This window comes from Poromitra crassiceps, assembly GCF_964638095.1.
Source record: "Poromitra crassiceps genome assembly, chromosome: 7".
NCBI classification, from domain to species: domain Eukaryota; kingdom Metazoa; phylum Chordata; class Actinopteri; order Beryciformes; family Melamphaidae; genus Poromitra; species Poromitra crassiceps.
The window spans coordinates 30,000,880-30,019,122 of record NC_139628.1 but is presented as its reverse complement, the minus strand read 5'-3'; the positions used below and the strand labels follow the sequence as shown (position 1 = coordinate 30,019,122).

The following is an 18,243-nucleotide window of genomic DNA, read 5'->3' as shown; positions in this document are numbered from 1 at the left end:
GACGGAGCTGTCATCTGGAACGGGACCTGTCACAGTCACAGGCTAAAAGCGTCTGTCGCTGGCTGGGCTGGGCTAGCTAACTCCGCTAGCTGCCAGGCTAACGGTCGGGTCCCCACTGTCTCGTCCGGGTAAACTGCAACTGTCAGGGCGGCTGTCAGTTTCACAGTATCGCTCTGTTTACTTTAAATGTGCTGTTCAAATGTAAGTGACTTTCTTACCGGAGGGAGGTTTTAACACACACTTAATTGCCAAGCGACTGAGAGCTAACAGCTAGCTGCCAAGCTAACGACGGCAAGTTGACGTGGAGGAACTCAGATTTTTTTTTGTTGGATTACATTATAATGTTGGCCAAACTGTGATTTCACACGGACTCGCTTTTTCCCTCGGAGCGGACTTGTCTCTTCGGTGATCCCCAGCAAGGCGTCCAGGTTGCTAACCAGCCAGTTAGCTATGTTTATTTGTGGCCAGAAAGTGATTTCCAGTGTTTACAAATTCCACAGTGGGACTCTTTCCTGGTTCGAATACTGCAACGGAAACATTAGCTAACACAAACTAGCTTAGATTAGTGTCGTTGTCTTTTGTTTACTAGATAGATAGCTATTCCGAATAAATCGTTGCCAAACAATTCAGTTAACGTTAACGTTACTGAGCAAAACAGCATTTTAAGCTGGTATTTGTGGGTTGCATGCTGCTCATGGCAAGCTAATAAGACGAAATTGTTGTACCTCCAGAATTTTTTTTGCCACCTGTGACCTGACGTTACTGCAGACCAGACTGCACACGTTTTGTAGACATTAAGCTGTAGTAGGGCACTCAAAAAACACATCAAAGGGGTGCCCCCTTACCTCCACTTGACAGTGAAGTCACGTTCAGCTATCTCGCAGGGAGTGATCCATTGATCGGGTCATTATTGTGCTATTTTAGCGGATTGGGGCGAAGGCAAAGAGAGACAGAATGTCGGGCCAGTCTATCACGGATCGGATCGCAGCAGCGCAGCACAGCATGACGGGCTCGGCTATCAGCAAGGCGGTCTGTAAAGCCACCACACATGAAGTCAGCGGACCCAAGAAGAAACATCTTGATTGTGAGTATATGAGCTGTGTCTCTGTGTGTGTTGTCAAAAGCAGACATACCGGTCCTGCAAAAACACATTCCTCCACAGACACGCACGGATGCCTGGAGATTAATGTCAGTGATTCCAGCAGTAAGACATTCAAAAGACTATGTGGGTTAGGCTGCAGGAGTATCAGGATTTTACATTGATTCTTGCTGACAGTTATAATAACCCGCCTACAGTCTGTGCACACCATTTCACGACTTGCAAGGCAAGTAGCCCATCAGTGATCGGGATGATGATAATGATGATGTGGTGATAGTGAAGTCAATACCAACGTCATTGCAATTCTTGACATACACCTCTTTTGAGTGCAGCCTAGCCCACAAACCAACTTGTTCTATCCCTTGCTGCCCACAAAGACAGACAGACAGTGTTCTCTCTCTCTCTCTCTCTCTCTCTCTCTCTCTCTCTCCTTCCAATGGCAGATGAAGACGGATGCTCTGAAATTGCAAATTGAAGTGTAGGTATCTCGTTGGAGAGGAGTCAGTGTCAATAGCATCCTCTTGCCCTTTTGGAAAGAGTAGTCAGTGACCCCTACATAACAGCATTTTCTGAATTGTTCATGTTAATTGATTATTGATTGATTCTTTTGTGACTATGGCTTATGGTGTGCAATGCCAGTAAAGCCCATTGGAACTAAACGGAGGCGTATTTGAAAGTGGACACCGACGCATGATTGGATAAATTCACGAGGACGAAGAACAAACACGCTTAATAATAGTAGTGTTTTTTGTTGTTGTTGTTGCTATAATTCAGTGTGACAAAGTGGTCTGCAGCACTGCTTCTATGAAAAGTCATTTTAAGAATAGGCTGCACAGGTTCGATCCATGTGTCGCATCCATCTCCAGCCATCCACTCCTCGCTCGGCCGCTGACGTTTACCATCCACTCCTCCTCGCTCACAAGGCTGAGCTGCTGACGTTTACCGGCAGCCGCCTATTGTCACCGCTCCTTTGTGAACTTGACCAGACCTTCACAGCCTATCCACCGCGTCTCGCTTAATCATTGTAGGCTATTGATTTCCCTGTGAGAGCAACGGCCACAGTGCCGTAGGGGGGAACGCTCCGTCGTCAGGGAAAGGGCAAATCACGCGAAGGCCTGATCGTCATGCCATTTGTCCATTGGATGAGTTTTACCTTGAATGTGTATAAGCCTGTTGTCGGGCTGTCAGGTTCAATGTGTTGATGTCATGAGGGAGGGGGAGTGCAGTCGACTAGGAATAGAGCCCACTAATTGGTTTGGTTGTCAGTCATTTAGTCAATTAGGCGGTTATCTGGGAACGCTGGCTGGCAGTTAGTTAGTCGATCAACCAGCCAGTCAGTCAGTCAGTCAGTCAGTCAGTCAGTCAGTCAGTCAGTCGATCAACCAGCCAGTAAAGGAACACAAACAGGCAGTTGCTAAGGTAGTTAGTCAGTCATTCACCCACTCAGTCAACAGCTGGGAAAGATAGGGGACAAAGGCTGGAAGATACTGACACGAAACTAAATATAGCAATTGTGATTTAAACTGTGATTCATATCAACAGGCTTTTCTTGTTATACGAACAAAAGTAACGTTGTTATAAAGATAGATACCGGTGTGTGCAGGATATACTGAGTGAGTGTGATGAAGAAAGGTTTTCATCAATATTGCACTTTTATTCGTGGACCAAACATGACCCAACGCACAAAATCAGCTTATTGAGAAATCCATATAACCTCCACTTTTTAATTTGCGATTTAGCTTTTGTTTTCGATTAATCGTTCTGCTCTTGTAACGGGCCAGCCAGTGACTCAGGCTGCCATCCAGTCAGCCAACTAGCCAGTCAGTCAGTCAGTCAGTCAGTGTAACCAGTCCACCAGTCTGTGAATTGTGTGCCTGCATAACTATCAGGGGTAAGGGAGAAACCTATATTAGACTATGGGAAGAGACCTATAAACCTAGGCTGTGTTGTCCCAAACTTTTTTTTCCCCTGAGTGCCTCAATTTCTCACAGTCAGCTCCCCCTCCCTCAGCACCACCCCACCTCCTTCTCTCCCCTTGGCTTACCTCAGCTCCCCCTCCCTCAGCTCCCCCTCCCTCAGCACCACCCCCACCTCCTTCTCTCCCCATGGCTTACCTCAGCTCCCCCTCCCTCAGCACCACCCCACCTCCTTCTCTCCCCTTGGCTTACCTCAGCTCCCCCTCCCTCAGCACCATCCCCACCTCCTTCTCTCCCCTTGGCTTACCTCAGCTCCCCCCTCCATCAGCACCACCCCCACCTCCTTCTCTCCCCTTGGCTTACCTCAGCTCCCCCTCCCTCAGCACCACCCCCACCTCCTTCTCTCCCCTTGGCTTACCTCAGCTCCCCCCTCCATCAGCACCACCCCCACCTCCTTCTCTCCCCTTGGCTTACCTCAGCTCCACCCTCCCTCAGCACCACCCCCACCTCCTTCTCTCCCCTTGGCTTACCTCAGCTCCCCCTCCCTCAGCACCACCCCCACCTCCTTCTCTCCCCTTGGCTTACCTCAGCTCCCCCCTCCCTCAGTCAGCACCACCCCCACCTCCTTCTCTCCCCTTTGCTTACCTCAGCTCCCCCTCCCTCAGCACCACCCCCACCTCCTTCTCTCCCCTTGGCTTACCTCAGCTCCCCCCTCCCTCAGCACCACCCCACCTCCTTCTCTCCCCTTGGCTTACCTTAGCTCCACCCTCCCTCAGCACCACCCCCACCTCCTTCTCTCCCCTTGGCTTACCTCAGCTCCACCTCCCTCAGCACCACCCCCACCTCCTTCTCTCCCCTTGGCTTACCTCAGCTCCCCCCTCCCTCAGCACCACCCCCACCTCCTTCTCTCCCCTTGGCTTACCTCAGCTCCACCTCCCTCAGCACCACCCCCACCTCCTTCTCTCCCCTTGGCTTACCTCGGCACAAATTCACCACAAGCAGCTGCGGCTGTCTGACAGGAAGCCGTGAATGATATCAGCGGAGGTATTTGTATCCAGACCCAATAACCCAATAACCCTCACAGAAGTCTCGTCGGCGCTGCCAGGCAGCGTCGGGGAAGGTTCGGGCCGTGCCGGAGTAGCCGTGACATTCACGCAACGTCGGAGAAAATAAATGGCGTTTTAAAGCCATTTAAGTCTCATGATTGCAACTGTCCGCCTCAATTACCCCTGGCTGGTGATACACCGGCAGAGCTGATGACTCCACTCCCTCCATCTTTTTTTAGTCGGAAAAGCTCTTCCAACTTTTGAGATGATTTGTCACACAAGTCTCTTGGTCAGAAGGATGATTCATATCAGATGGGGAAGTGAACATGTTGGGAGTATGCCTGCCTGTGCATGTACTCGCTCTCGCTTTGCACTTTCCATTTCAACTATTCGCTCCAGACTAGACACGGCCACAGGAGAGATCACTTCTTTCTGCGTCGGCATTGTTGAAGCGCTGTTTGTTTCGCCGCGTTTTCTAGCTGTTGGAGAGAGAAGTTGTGACATTCAAACTCAAGTCTAGTTTCCCCTATGCCTACTACACTCTGTTGTCATGGCAGCCAATCCCAACCAGCCATCGGCCAAATGGCTCATGTTTAAATGGAGTTCAGTTGACAGGGGAAGTTGGATGGAGAAATCGGCTGCAGCCATAGCAATGATGGCGCTACCCATTTGTGTAAGCTTTCTTTATGCAGTGGAGCTTGCTGTTTGTGAAGCTTGCTGTTTGTGGAGCTTGCTGTTTGTGAAGCTTGCTGTTTGTGAAGCTTGCTGTTTGTGAAGCTTGCTGTTTGTTGAGCTTGCTGTTTTCTTTAGCTTGCTGTTTTTTTTAGCTTGCTGGTTGTTGAGCTTGCTGTTTTCTGAGCTGGCTGTTTTTTGAGCTGGCTGTTTTTTGAGCTTGCTGTTTTCTGAGCTGGCTGTTTTTTGAGCTTGCTGTTTTTTGAGCTGGGTGTTTGTTGAGCTTGCTGTTGAGGTTGCTGTTTTTTGAGCTGGCTGTTGAGCTGGCTGTTTGTTGAGCTGGCCGTTTGTTGAGCTGGCTCTTTGTTCAGCTTGCCCTTTGTTCAGCTTGCTTTTTGTGAAGCTTGCTGTTTGTGGAGCTTGTTGTTTGTTGAACTTGTCTTCAGGGCGGTGAGCGAGAGGAAGCGGGTTGAGTTGAGTAGAGGGTGGACTGATCCTCAGGACTCGTGGTGGCCAAGTTGTGGTCACAGATTTCAGGGTGGATGAGTCCAAAAGACTTGGTGATACTGAATAAGGCCTAGCTGTTTAGACAGTGAGGTAGAGGGGAACACTTTGAATAAGGCCTGGCTGTTTAGACAGTGAGGTAGAGGGGAACACTTTGAATAAGGCCTGGCTGTTTAGACAGTGAGGTAGAGGGGAACACTTTGAATAAGGCCTGGCTGTTTAGACAGTGAGGTAGAGGGGAACACTTTGGCTGTTTAGACAGTGAGGTAGAGGGGAACACTTTGGCTCCAGTGATTTGGGGACCTGCTCTTGAACTGGGGGAATCTTGGGTTCAAGCATCCTCCCTGCCGAAGTGCCTTCGAGCAAGGCATATGTCATGAATCCCCAAAGCCAAATCTGTGTTGTAGCCTGACCTCTAATGGTTAATATAAAGGTAGAGTACAGAACTGGCCATCTGCTATTGACTGGCCTTACCTGTTGTACTGCTGCACCAATAGCTATTTGAGTGAATGAATTGTAATTGGTTATGGTTGTACATTGAGTAGCATCACTTTTGTTGATTGAAACATTTTGTTGCCAAGAAACAGTTTTTTTTTCCTTCTTACCTTTTGGCTTGCTTTTGTGGTTGATTGCTAAGAGCGTTTTGCAGCTCCATTGCGGATGCTGAGAGGACTTCTTATTGGACTATTTGGGAATGACACAGTGCTAATCTACTAATAATTAAGCCCAGAATGGAAAAAAAATAAAACGTTTCTTATTCATTGGCTGGTTCATCACCTACAATTCATCAGTGACAGCTAGTGTCCCTGTTTCACCCTCCAGCTGGATGTTTCTGGAGATAACATTACATTAGCCGTCAAGATGTTGATTCCGTGCCAAAGTGGCAGAAAGAGCAGACAAACCTACCGACCACAGTCAAAAGTGTCCGTTTAGCTGCTGTCTGGCGTTATTTTCTCACCTTGGGCAATTTTCGACTGACCTGCAACGCCAGGTCTTTTCACAGCCGTTTGGTCCAGTTGCTTAGTTAGCCTCCGCTGCTGCTATCGGGGGCATTTTCAGCCTTTTCTACTGGCTTTGCAGCTTTTGGACCAGCTGACTAAGCTCCTCCTGGCCCACATGCCCTTTGAGATGATCCCGTGTTGGGCCATTTTTAGAGGCAAACCTTGAAAACTAGGTTACACTTACGTGACAAATTGATGTGGAGCTCGAGTAGTTCTCTGCACCAGCGCTTTGACCGGCTCCCTCTGGGCTGGAGTGTGTGTGTGTGTCTCCGTTTGTGTCTGTGGCTCTGGGTTAGATCAGAGAGCCTGAGAGAGGAGACTGTGTGTATTTATCATTGTGTTTGTTTTCCTGTGTGTGTGTTTAGTGTTTGTGTGGTGCCCATGTGCACTTTATGATACCTTTTCAGACACAAGAATTTGGGTGACCTTGGCTGACCTCCTGTGTGTGTGTGTGTGTGTGTGTGTGTGTGTGTGTGTGTGTGTGTGTGTGTGTGTGTGTGTGTGTGTGTGTGTGCGCGTGCGTGCGTGCAAGTGGAAAAAACGGATGGAATCATGGAATGATTTGATAATAAAAATGGAATCAACTGTAAAACATGGAATATTGTGGAATTTAGGATTTTCAATAATCTGGCTGAAATTGATAAAAGTAGGCCTAAATAGCAAAGTAAGAAGTAGATCTAATTATCGTAGTAACCTAAATGATTTCAGAATTGTAAAATGCGCGTGGAGAAATGATTCACTTTTAGATTTGGGTGTTTTGAGAGTGGGGGGCTCAGGCTTGCGTGGAACCCTCACGTCACCTCACAACTTAGTGCCTGTGTCCATTTCGCTTCTTTTCTTAAGATCCAGTGTCTTTTTTCAGTTGTTTCCAATGAGGAGAGAGCGTATGCGAGCGCACACGGACGTCTAGAGAAAGTGCACTGCTGCGCCCAGTGTCTATTTTCACAGCGCTCCGGCGTTTTTGTGCGCCGGCTTCCAGCTGAAAATATTTTAACTTTTCAGAAAGACGCTGGTGTCGGGTGCTCCTTTTCTGGCAACTAATCATATGGAGAAACTATCACAACAGATACAGAAAGGCTCAATTGTGGGAGCAGATTGGCTAGACACTTAACATTTTTAAATCACTTGTATGTGTGTTGTTAGCTAATGTTAGCTGTCAGCTATCAAGCTAGCTACCGCACTGAGCTAACGTTTACTTTCAGACTGCTTCCTTGCATATTGTGCCCAGCGTACTTCCAGCGTTTAACGGTCAGAAAATGAAGCTAGATGGACACAGCCATAGTTTTCACCTTGAGAAACATGTCAAAGAGGCTGTCTGAGAGAGCCAAGTCATCAAAAAAAGAAAAAATATCGCAACTAAACCCTAAATCAGGGGTGTCAAACATGCGGCCCAGGGGCCAGATCCGGCCCGCCAAAGGGTCCAATCCGGCCCAAAGGATGACTTTGCAAAGCGTGAAAATTGCACTGAGAAGTCCAATGTGATGCACTTGTGAAGGCTAAGGGGCACTTTACACGAGGAGGGTTTCCTATGGTGACGGGGATTTATTGTATCGTTAGTGCCTCCCTTTTTAGACGGCGACGGCGAATTTGGGCTTAGGAAACGACACATTTTGAAACCACCTTCCAGAGTGAAATTCTTTGAGATGCCCCCCGCTGATTACCCACTGATCGTTCCATGTAATCGCTTTGAGACGGCACATTTCAGAAACTCTGACGTGCCTGCACACGCGACACACGCGATTACGCCATAGCCGTGCGCGAGTGGTGGCAACCATTTTCAAAATAAAACGTCAGTATGAATGAAGTTTGGCAACATTCAGAATTAAGCTACACTGCGGCCAACTTCACTTACATGTTCATAACGTTACTGCTGCGAGGAGCCGATGGCTGTACCCGGTCGGCTTTTAACATTGGTTACAAAAGCACGTCGACAGTGTTTTCTCACTGCCAGTAGCCTACAGTAGGGTTTGACAGATAGCACACTCAGCGCTCCCGGTCCTCGCTGCTCGTTAAAGATTTCCAATAGGCGTTATTCAGATAAACTGGTCACATATATGTTACATTCTCACCCGACAAATATTAAAACTTTAAAACAGTTTGGGTTTTTTTTTTGGCTTGAAAAAAGCTTTTTGGCAAGTCTAAATGACTGCGGAAGGCGTACTCTACTTCCGTGTTTCAAACCGGCGTTTTAAAAATTCAACAGCGCTCATGTAAACGGGGAGAAGGTGTGAAGGAAACGCTATTGTGTCGTTTCTTCCAGAAACTGTCCTCGTGTAAAGGGCCCCTAAGAGGTACCCGGTTTCAGGAGCAAGTTAAATATTAAGTAGCCTTTTCATGTTATCTGTATTAATCACTAAATAGTCGGCTGATTTCATTACCTCTGCTTGCCTATAGAGAATTGCACAGTTGCCATCAATTGTAATCAGGGGTGTAGTGATAAATACAGAGGTTGGTAAACTATTCAAGGTGAGTACCGTAAATTCCGGACTATAAGACGCACCGGTGTATAAGCCGCGGGACCAAAATTGACTATTTTTTTCTTCTATAAGCCGCACCGGTCTATAAGCCGCGGGTGTTTTGATGTTTAATTACCATATGAAAGGGTTCGTGCACAGAGAGGAATGTCGGGAAAGCGATGGCTGTTTAGGGAAGCTCCCATTTATTAACATTTCAACAAAACAAAACAAAAGTCAGGTCACTAATCCCCAGACAAAATCACACAACAATAGGCTATATGTGCAGCAAACCTGTAACCAGAGAAGTCAAGTCACTAATGCTCGTCTTCCTCTTCTTCCTGCGTACTGAAACCACCAAAGTCCTCATCTTCAGTGTCGGAAACGAACAGGTTCAGGGTGGCTTCGTCAACCACTCTCCTCTCTCCTTCATTGTCACTCAAAACCAACGAACTCCTCTTCATCTATAGCTGTGTTTCCATTACAGTTTTTCGCAAAAGAATTGCGATATTTCTACAACTTCGACAATGTACAATTGCGACTTGTAGGCGTTTCCATTGAAGTTGCGTTTGAGTGATTCCCCGTTGCAGCAGCTGCCACAGTGATTACGCACGGGGATCTGCCCCATATCCCGTCCCCTGCATGCTCAAATCCAACCAATGGTCAATGGAAATCCCAACATGAAGTTACAATGCATATAAACGAGCCTGATTATCAATTCAAAAGAAAATGAGTCGCAAAATGTTGCTGGCTGCGTGAATGCAGTCAGCGCGACAGGCAGAGGAAAAAAGGTAGCCTAATAGCCTACAACTGGTCCGATTTAGAGATGGAGGGGGGAAAAGGCTGATTTGGTTCTATAATTGCACCTGAAACGTGTGCAATGTATTAGCCTACTCACAGTCACTGTATTCACTTCAGACAGCACCACCGCACCAGTGTGTGCTTTTCATCCTCTCATCTCGCCGCTGTGCCAAATGCGCGCACACAGGCAGCCTGCTGTCACCATGGACCGATTTCTGCCATTAAACATTATCTAATTTGCCCGGCTACGCTTTTGCACAACACTCGTCTTTCTGCTAGGTAGCGTTGCTTCAAAGTTTTCCACTTGCTGCGGAGGTTTTGACACGGCTATCGAACCTTACTTACCAAACTTATTTTCCGCTCCTTTTCCAAGGGATAATATGGGTCACATGACGTGCAAATGCGAAAAATGTGTTTCCATTACACTTTTGCGATAAACTGCTATATCGACACGTCTGAAAAACCACCTCATGATCATCTACTGCTCGTTCTCATGCTGTCGAGAACGAGCAAAGCTTTTTTTTGGTGAAAGAATCCTCCAGGGCGCTTCTTGTTAACAGTCCGAGTGAGTGGCAGGTTGAACGTCAAAGGCACTTCATCCATATTTATGATCTGCTCCGGTTCGATGGAATATTCCTTGATCTTCCTTTGTGTGAATTCGCCGAAGTTTGTGATTTTCTCCTGGTAGTCGGGGGAGGGAGTTGATGGGCTTGTGGCCGTTTGCTTACCGTAATTACCATATGTAAGTGGTCACGCACAGAGGGGATTGTCGGGAAAGAGATGGCTGTTTGAGGAAGCTCCCATTTACCGTATTACCGTAACATTTCAACAAAACAACATAACACAACACCACCGTTGTTTATTTTTACAGTGCACACAGTGTCCGCGGTGTGGTGAAAAGAGGGCAAGAGAGGAAATTAAAACAGAAGTGGATTTATAGTTAGAAAGAGTGCTAAAAAAGAGAGATTTTTTTTTTTTTTTTTTTTTTTTTCTGAAAAAATCCATAGATAAGACGCACCGTTATATAAGCCGCAGGGGCCAAAAAACGGGAAAAAAGCCGCGGCTTATAGTCCGGAATTTACGGTAGTTTATCCACCTTGTTTGCCCTCATTGATTTATAATTGATCTGAAAATAGCTGAGTAAAATATCTGTCTCATTTCAAAGGGGTGGGTAAATTGCGTTTACTTGCGTTTACCCTCCACTACACCCCTGATAGTAATGCACAGTACAGACAGTAGATAATGTGCTTGATGGTAGCTGAGATAACCCTTCATTCATTCATTCATTCATTCATTCATTCATTCATTCAATCATGTACCTGTAATTGTTTACACGAAAATAAACTGGAAAATTTTGAGGTTTTGTCATTTATAGGTTATTATTGATTATTGATTTTCATTGTCTGGCCCAATTGACACCAAATTGGGTCGCCTGTGGACTAAAATGAGTTTGACACCTCTGCCCTAAATTAAAATGAAAATGGAAGAAGAAAAAAATCTGGGAAAAATACAACAGAATTTGGAAAAAATACAATCGCCATTTCACACAGCCATTTCATATGGCTGTAGTGTCTGCGAGTGGGAGGTGTATGTTCATGTGTCTGTGGGAGTGCGACTAAGTGGTGTACACGTGCAGATGAGGGTGTGGAGGATGGGAGTGTGTGTGTGTGTGTGTGACGTGTGTGTGTGCGCGTGCAAGTGGCACTTGAGAGATTATTTCAGCTATCGCAAATATTTCCTTCATACAGTCATGATAGGAATATAGGCTTAGTATTATGTCAAAACATCATGTCAAAATATGCTTCACTGGCTATTGGCTAACATGGCATACACTAGGGCAGTGGTGCGCCAGTCACTCAGTCAGTACCCCCACTTTCCCTGATTTCTGAGTCCAAGTACCCCCTTTACCCGACGACAACATTTTGCTTAGAAAACGGCGAGAGGAAACTATAGCATATGATGCAACGAATGAATGATAAGCCACCTTTTGAAGAATATAACATTACCAAAAAAAAAATTGTGAAAGAGTTGCAATTAGTGCCTCCTGAGGAGATTTATTTTAACATTTCATTTATATCCAGGATTTATTCTGACATTTTTCCATTTTCTCTCAGGCAGCCCCAGTAGTAGCGCACTTTGGGAAGCACTGGACTACTACTAGGGAATATCTCTGCATCTATACTTAATTATATATCTATAGTTAATTGTTAGTTTACGTAATTGCGATCCCACCCTCTCTGTCTCTGTCTCTCTCACACAAATTGTACAGTACACACATTAAATGCTTTATTCAAATCTATTAAATAAGACGAAAAGGATTCAAATATTCTACATATATTCTACATATATATTCTACATATAATGTATGCGGCTGGTGTTTGTGCTTGCCTGATGCAGGCCTGGCACAGTAGTGCTTGGTGGGTGCAGCTAGTTGTCAACGGGGTGGGGAGGAGGAGGCCTGTGTCTTAAGTGATTGTAGGTGAGTCTAGTGCTGCTGTCCAAACAGAGCGTGGAGAAACCCCTCCCTCGCTGCATAGCAGAGATAGGCTCCGTTTACACTGCTGCTGCCGACTGTCTGAAGACGTCCGTTTCAAGTGGACCCCGAGGGAACGCCCGCGCGAGTGTGAGAGAAAGAGAGCGTGTATAAAGTGTGTGTGTAGCACAAAGAGGGAGAAGCTGCTTTGGTCTCTCTGTCTCTGGTGAGTGTGTCTGACATCAGACGCAAGCACACTATGTAGTCCAGTCCTCACACAGTGAGTATTAACCCATTGATACCTGATGCAGCATTTTTGTGTATATCCCTCATTTGTGTGCGTATCCCTTTAAGACCGCGAACCGCGTTAACGCGGTTCGCGGTCTTAAAGGGATACACACACAAATGCTGCATCAGGTATCAATGGGTTAATGCGTGCTGCACACACGAGTAGTGATTATTCACTACACCAATATCAGTTCACATTCTCGTCAAACAGCCAGGACATTGCAGGACTTTTTTCAAGGGTGTATATAATTTAGAATTGCATCAAATATTTGTTACATTACATAAAGCCTTAGTTATTTTGGCTATATTTTATTAGCCTGCGTCACTGCTATCAATTTCCGATTGAGCAATTTGTCTTATTTTGCATAATGCCGTCCATAAAATGTGACCCTTACTCATTGACTGTCTTCTATGAGTTATCTCTCCTCACCACCACTACAGATAAGCCCTCTCTGACTTCTTCTCCACAGTGCTCTTCACGTACCACAGCACACTATAGTATACACTAATATCATCACGTACCACACTATACACACTGATATATACACAGGCACACTATAAAGCAAAAAGCTGCTCCATATTAGCCCTATGGCTAATTTGAAGTTAGTCTCCGAGGTAAATATTAGCACCTAGCCAGCTAACTCTCCCAATAGATCTTATTCGATTGACGTCACTCACGTACGGGCACGCCCACTGCCGCCATGTTGTTGACATAGCGTAGCAGCTTTAAGTGACAGCCTATGTAAGAGCAGTGTTTATAGGAAGCTAGCCGCCGTTAGCGTTACCTGTATCGTTCCAATTGTGTTCGGATGGTGACCTGCGTTAGGCATGGCTGTAGTAATGACGGCAATAAAGTCCCCGTGGTTTGTTTCTATCTCTACCGTCCACAGACGTGAAGGGAGCGAGACGGAGGATACTTCAGCAGCACAGAAGATGTGTGGATAGTTAGGAGAGACAGGTGAAACTTTCTGACAGCTCCTCACAGCAAAGTCTGTTCACCTCGTTTTTTCTTTTGTTATTTATTACAGGCATTAACGGCAGCATACAAACAACAACTCTGGGGTTTTTATTGCGGTCATCACCATCGCTATTTTGTAATGGAACAGAAACCACAATAAGGCCGTTACTATAGTTGTCAGCTGCAGGACGGTATGTCAACAATATGGCGCTGTCCGGGGTTAGCGAATAAGGTCTATAGTCCTTATTTTGATGTAGTGCTACTGAGATAGATGCCATCGGGGAAATTATCCTTTCCAGTCAAACTGCTGTATAGTAGCATTGGAATAATATCACAAACTCAACTCATTTTTGTCTCCTGTCACACAGAATGTGACTTAAATGATATTGAGTTGTTTAACCATTTCATGTGTCGAACACATTAAGAAAATATTCTATCATGTCAAATAAAATACCTTATTATTACGATATGATCAGATTATATACGGAACATGCTCCTTGCTGCCCCCCTGTGGCTAAAGCAGCAGGTATTCTGCCTCACACACACACACACGCAAAAGCAACGCACTGTACTATGTAGCGGTAACACACTCATACTCATTTGACGTTACATCTAGTATGTTAACGAGATAGTACGCAGTTTAAGACACATTGCGTCTCTTTCTGCATGTGTTTCCATGTGTGTTTGCGCGTGTGTGTTTTGCGTGTGTGTTTGCGTGTGTGTGTGTTTGTGTTTGGGAACATTCAGTGCTGCTCTGTTCTCATCCCGTTCTGATGTGAGGTTATTTTTAGCCGTGTTCTCTTGTCTCAAAGCCTTTGGCTGGGTTCAACAGCTTGTTTCTCTTCACCCTACCTTGTGTGTGTGTGTGTGTGTGTGTGTGTGTGTGTGTGTGTGTGTGTGTGTGTGTGTGTGTGTATGTGTGTGTGTGTGTGTGTGTGTGTGTGTGTGTGTGTGTGTGTGTGTGTGTGTGTGTGTGTGTGTGTGTGTGTGTGTGCCAGCCATTCTCTCTCAGTCTCACCCTGGGTTTCTGACAGAGGGCCCCGTCCACACGTAGATGGATTTTTGAAAAGATGGAAAGATTTTGAGCTCAACAGTCATGTGACGTTTCTTGCCCCAGAAGTGAATTCCCCATTCATTTTCTCCATAGACATTTAGTCAAATCCTTATATGAGGCGTTTTAAGACTTGAGCCAAGCCAACCAGTCTGCCAGAGAATCGTGAGTGACCATAAATAATTTCACTTTCAGCAAAAACAACAAATAAAAGCGAAGAAAACAAATACGAATTTTCGATTGTGTGTGTGTGTGTGTGTGTGTGCGTGTGCGCGTGCGTGCGTGCGTGCGCGACTGATGCACAAAAGAGAGGAGAAACGGCTCTTCTCAAAGGGGGAATTAACACAGAGGCAGATTTCGGCTATTAATAGACCAACTTACTGATGACTTTCTCTCTCTCTCTACCCCCCCCCCTCTCTCTCTCTCTCCCTTCCTTTTCTGCCTCTCTCTACCCCTCTCTCTCCCTTCCTTTTCTGCCTCTCTCTACCCCCCCTCTCTCTCCCTTCCTTTTCTGCCTCTCTCTACCCCCCGCTCTCTCTCTCTCCCTTCCTTTTCTGCCTCTCTCTACCCCCCTCTCTCTCTCCCTTCCTTTTCTGCCTCTCTCTACCCCTCTCTCTCCCTTCCTTTTCTGCCTCTCTCTACCCCCCCTCTCTCTCCCTTCCTTTTCTGCCTCTCTCTACCCGCCTCTCTCTCTCCCTTCCTTTTCTGCCTCTCTCTACCCCTCTCTCTCTCTCTCTCTCCCTTCCTTTTCTGCCTCTCTCTACCCCCTCTCTCTCCCTTCCTTTTCTGCCTCTCTCTACCCCTCTCTCTCCCTTCCTTTTCTGCCTCTCTCTACCCCCTCTCTCTCTCCCTTCCTTTTCTGCCTCTCTCTACCCGCCTCTCTCTCTCCCTTCCTTTTCTGCCTCTCTCTACCCCTCTCTCTCCCTTCCTTTTCTGCCTCTCTCTACCCCCCCTCTCTCTCCCTTCCTTTTCTGCCTCTCTCTACCCCACTCTCTCCCTTCCTTTTCTGCCTCTCTCTACCCCTCTCTCTCCCTTCCTTTTCTGCCTCTCTCTACCCCCCTCTCTCTCTCCCTTCCTTTTCTGCTTCTCTCTACCCCTCTCTCTCTCCCTTCCTTTTCTGCCTCTCTCTACCCCCCTCTCTCTCTCCCTTCCTTTTCTGCCTCTCTCTACCCCTCTCTCTCCCTTCCTTTTCTGCCTCTCTCTACCCCCTCTCTCTCTCCCTTCCTTTTCTGCCTCTCTCTACCCCCCCCTCTCTCTCCCTTCCTTTTCTGCCTCTCTCTACCCTCTCTCTCTCCCTTCCTTTTCTGCCTCTCTACCCCCTCTCTCTCTCCCTTCATTTTCTGCCTCTCTCTACCCCCCTCTCGCTCTCCCTTCCTTTTCTGCCTCTCTCTACCCCCTCTCTCTCTCCCTTCCTTTTCTGCCTCTCTCTACCCCCCTCTCTCTCTCCCTTCCTTTTCTGCCTCTCTCTACCCCCTCTCTCTCTCCCTTCCTTTTCTGCCTCTCTCTACCCTCTCTCTCTCCCTTCCTTTTCTGCCTCTCTCTACCCCCTCTCTCTCTCCCTTCCTTTTCTGCCTCTCTCTACCCCTCTCTCTCCCTTCCTTTTCTGCCTCTCTCTACCCCCCTCTCTCTCTCTCTCTCTCCCTTCCTTTTCTGCCTCTCTCTACCCCTCTCTCTCCCTTCCTTTTCTGCCTCTCTCTACCCCCCCTCTCTCTCCCTTCCTTTTCTGCCTCTCTCTACACCCCTCTCTCTCTCCCTTCCTTTTCTGCCTCTCTCTACCCCCCCCTCTCTCTCCCTTCCTTTTCTGCCTCTCTCTACCCTTTCATTTCCTGCCTCTCTCTACCCCCCTCTCTCTCCCTTCATTTTCTGCCTCTCTCTACCCCCCTCTCTCTCTCCCTTCATTTTCTGCCTCTCTCTACCCCCCTCTCTCTCCCTTCCTTTTCTGCCTCTCTCTACACCCCTCTCTCTCTCCCTTCCTTTTCTGCCTCTCTCTACCCCCCCCTCTCTCTCCCTTCCTTTTCTGCCTCTCTCTACCCTTTCATTTCCTGCCTCTCTCTACCCCCCTCTCTCTCCCTTCATTTTCTGCCTCTCTCTACCCCCCTCTCTCTCTCCCTTCATTTTCTGCCTCTCTCTACCCCCCTCTCTCTCTCCCTTCCTTTTCTGCCTCTCTCTACCCTCCTCTCTCTCTCCCTTCCTTTTCTGCCTCTCTCTACCCCCTCTCTCTCTCCCTTCCTTTTCTGCCTCTCTCTACCCTCTCTCTCCCCCTTCATTTTCTGCCTCTCTCTACCCTCTCTCTCTCCCTTCCTTTTCTGCCTCTCTCTACCCCCTCTCTCTCTCCCTTCATTTTCTGCCTCTCTCTACCCCCTCTCTCTCTCCCTTCATTTCCTGCCTCTCTCTACCACTCTGTCTCTCCCTTCCTTCCTTCCCTCCATCATTCCTGCATGCTCTGCCCTGCCTCCTGCAATCCTCTGCCTCTCCTCTCTCCTTCTGTCTCTTGCAATTCTTCATACCTCTCTCCTCCTATCAGAGAGAGAGACGATACCCCTCTCCTATTAGAGAGAGAGAGAGAAGATACCCCTCCTATCAGAGAGAGAGAAGATACCTCTCTCCTCCTATCAGAGAGAGAGAGAAGGGGGTGAGACACAGCTCTTTTGAGGCAAGCCCTTTCAGCAGTCTAACAGAGATGGACAGAGGAGGAGAGGCAGATGACTAAAACATGGCAGACAAGGTGCTGATAATGCAGTACGTTAATCTTTCACAGATTGCACTCCTTCTGCTGTTTTGGTGCCTTGTCTGTTCACCTTTTCATCTGTGTGTGTGTGTGTGTGTGTGTGTGTGTGTGTGTGTGTGTGTGCGGGTGTGTGTGTGTGTGTGTGTGTGTGTGTGTGTGTGTGCGTGCGTGCGTGTGCGCGTGTGTGTGTGCGTGCGTGTGCGCACTAGGGCTGGGTCGGTTTGAAAAATTTAAAACCGGTTCGATATTGCCGTCTAAACCGGATCGAACCGGTATACCGATTTTTTTTGTAATTAAAAAAAAAAAAAAAAAAATTTTTTTTTTTTTTTTTTTTTTTTTTTCAAGCAGGGCTCCCGAGTGTGGCCCATAACTGTCTGTAGTGCAACTTCAGTCCACCTGATAGCGATAATACACCTCTAAGCTGGTATTGTCAACCAGCAATGATACTGAATAAAAAGAAGCAGGACACCTGTGTAACAAACACCCTGTATTTATTTCTCATAACTATTCAGCTCAACTTTTCTTCTAAACATCAAAATAATAAATGAAATAAGACTTCTGCCTATAGTGCAACTTGAGAAAAAGGCTAATAAAAACACAAGCAGTGCAATCAGAATGGATTGGCTTACAGCTGAGCTGCCTTATAAACTTCAAAACTCACAAATTCACACAATATAGGGCCTAGGCATGGGTCGGTTTGAACATTTTGAAACCGGTTCGATATTCCCCAAAAAAACGTATCAAAGCGGCTGCAGTTGGTGGCGATAATGCACCTCTAAGCTGGTATGCTGCCAACCAGCACGAACACTGAATACAAATAAGCAGAATCTTTTAACTGTAACAACACACTGTTTTTATTTCTCATAACTATTCAGCTTAACTTTTCTTCAAACATCAACATAATAAACAAAATAAGACTTTTGCCTACTAGTGCAACTTGAGAAGAGGCTAATACGAACAATAGTGCAATCAGAATGGACTGGCAAAAAAAAAAAAAAAAAATTTTTTTTTTTTTTTTTTTAGGTTTTTTCGGTTTGCACGTGATCAAACCGGTTTGGGCTCGTATACCGAACCGAACCGGTAAAACCGGAAATCGACCCATGCCTAGTGCGCACACACACCCTTCTGTTACTCAGTGCCTGGATGAAGGTCAATCAACTCAGTGGCAGTACTCTTGATTTTCAGTTGCAGCAGTGCGATTCAGCTTGGCTATTCATCAGAAAATGTATTATTTGGTGATTTCCAGCGCTAGA

The 18,243-nt window shown here is 46.6% G+C and overlaps 1 protein-coding gene across 3 annotated transcripts in view; it reads left to right on the top strand.

The window, feature by feature from the left end:
* Nucleotides 1-286: 286 nt before the first annotated feature.
* LOC310779291 (phosphatidylinositol-binding clathrin assembly protein) overlaps nucleotides 287-18,243 on the top strand; it is a 135,449-nt gene continuing 117,492 nt past the window's right edge. For all 3 annotated transcript variants that reach the window (XM_083639816.1, XM_083639815.1, XM_083639814.1), the window contains exon 1: nucleotides 287-1,084. In XM_083639816.1, the coding sequence (XP_083495942.1) occupies nucleotides 955-1,084 (130 nt within the window). In that variant the 5' untranslated portion in view covers nucleotides 287-954. The remainder of the gene's footprint in view (nucleotides 1,085-18,243) is intronic.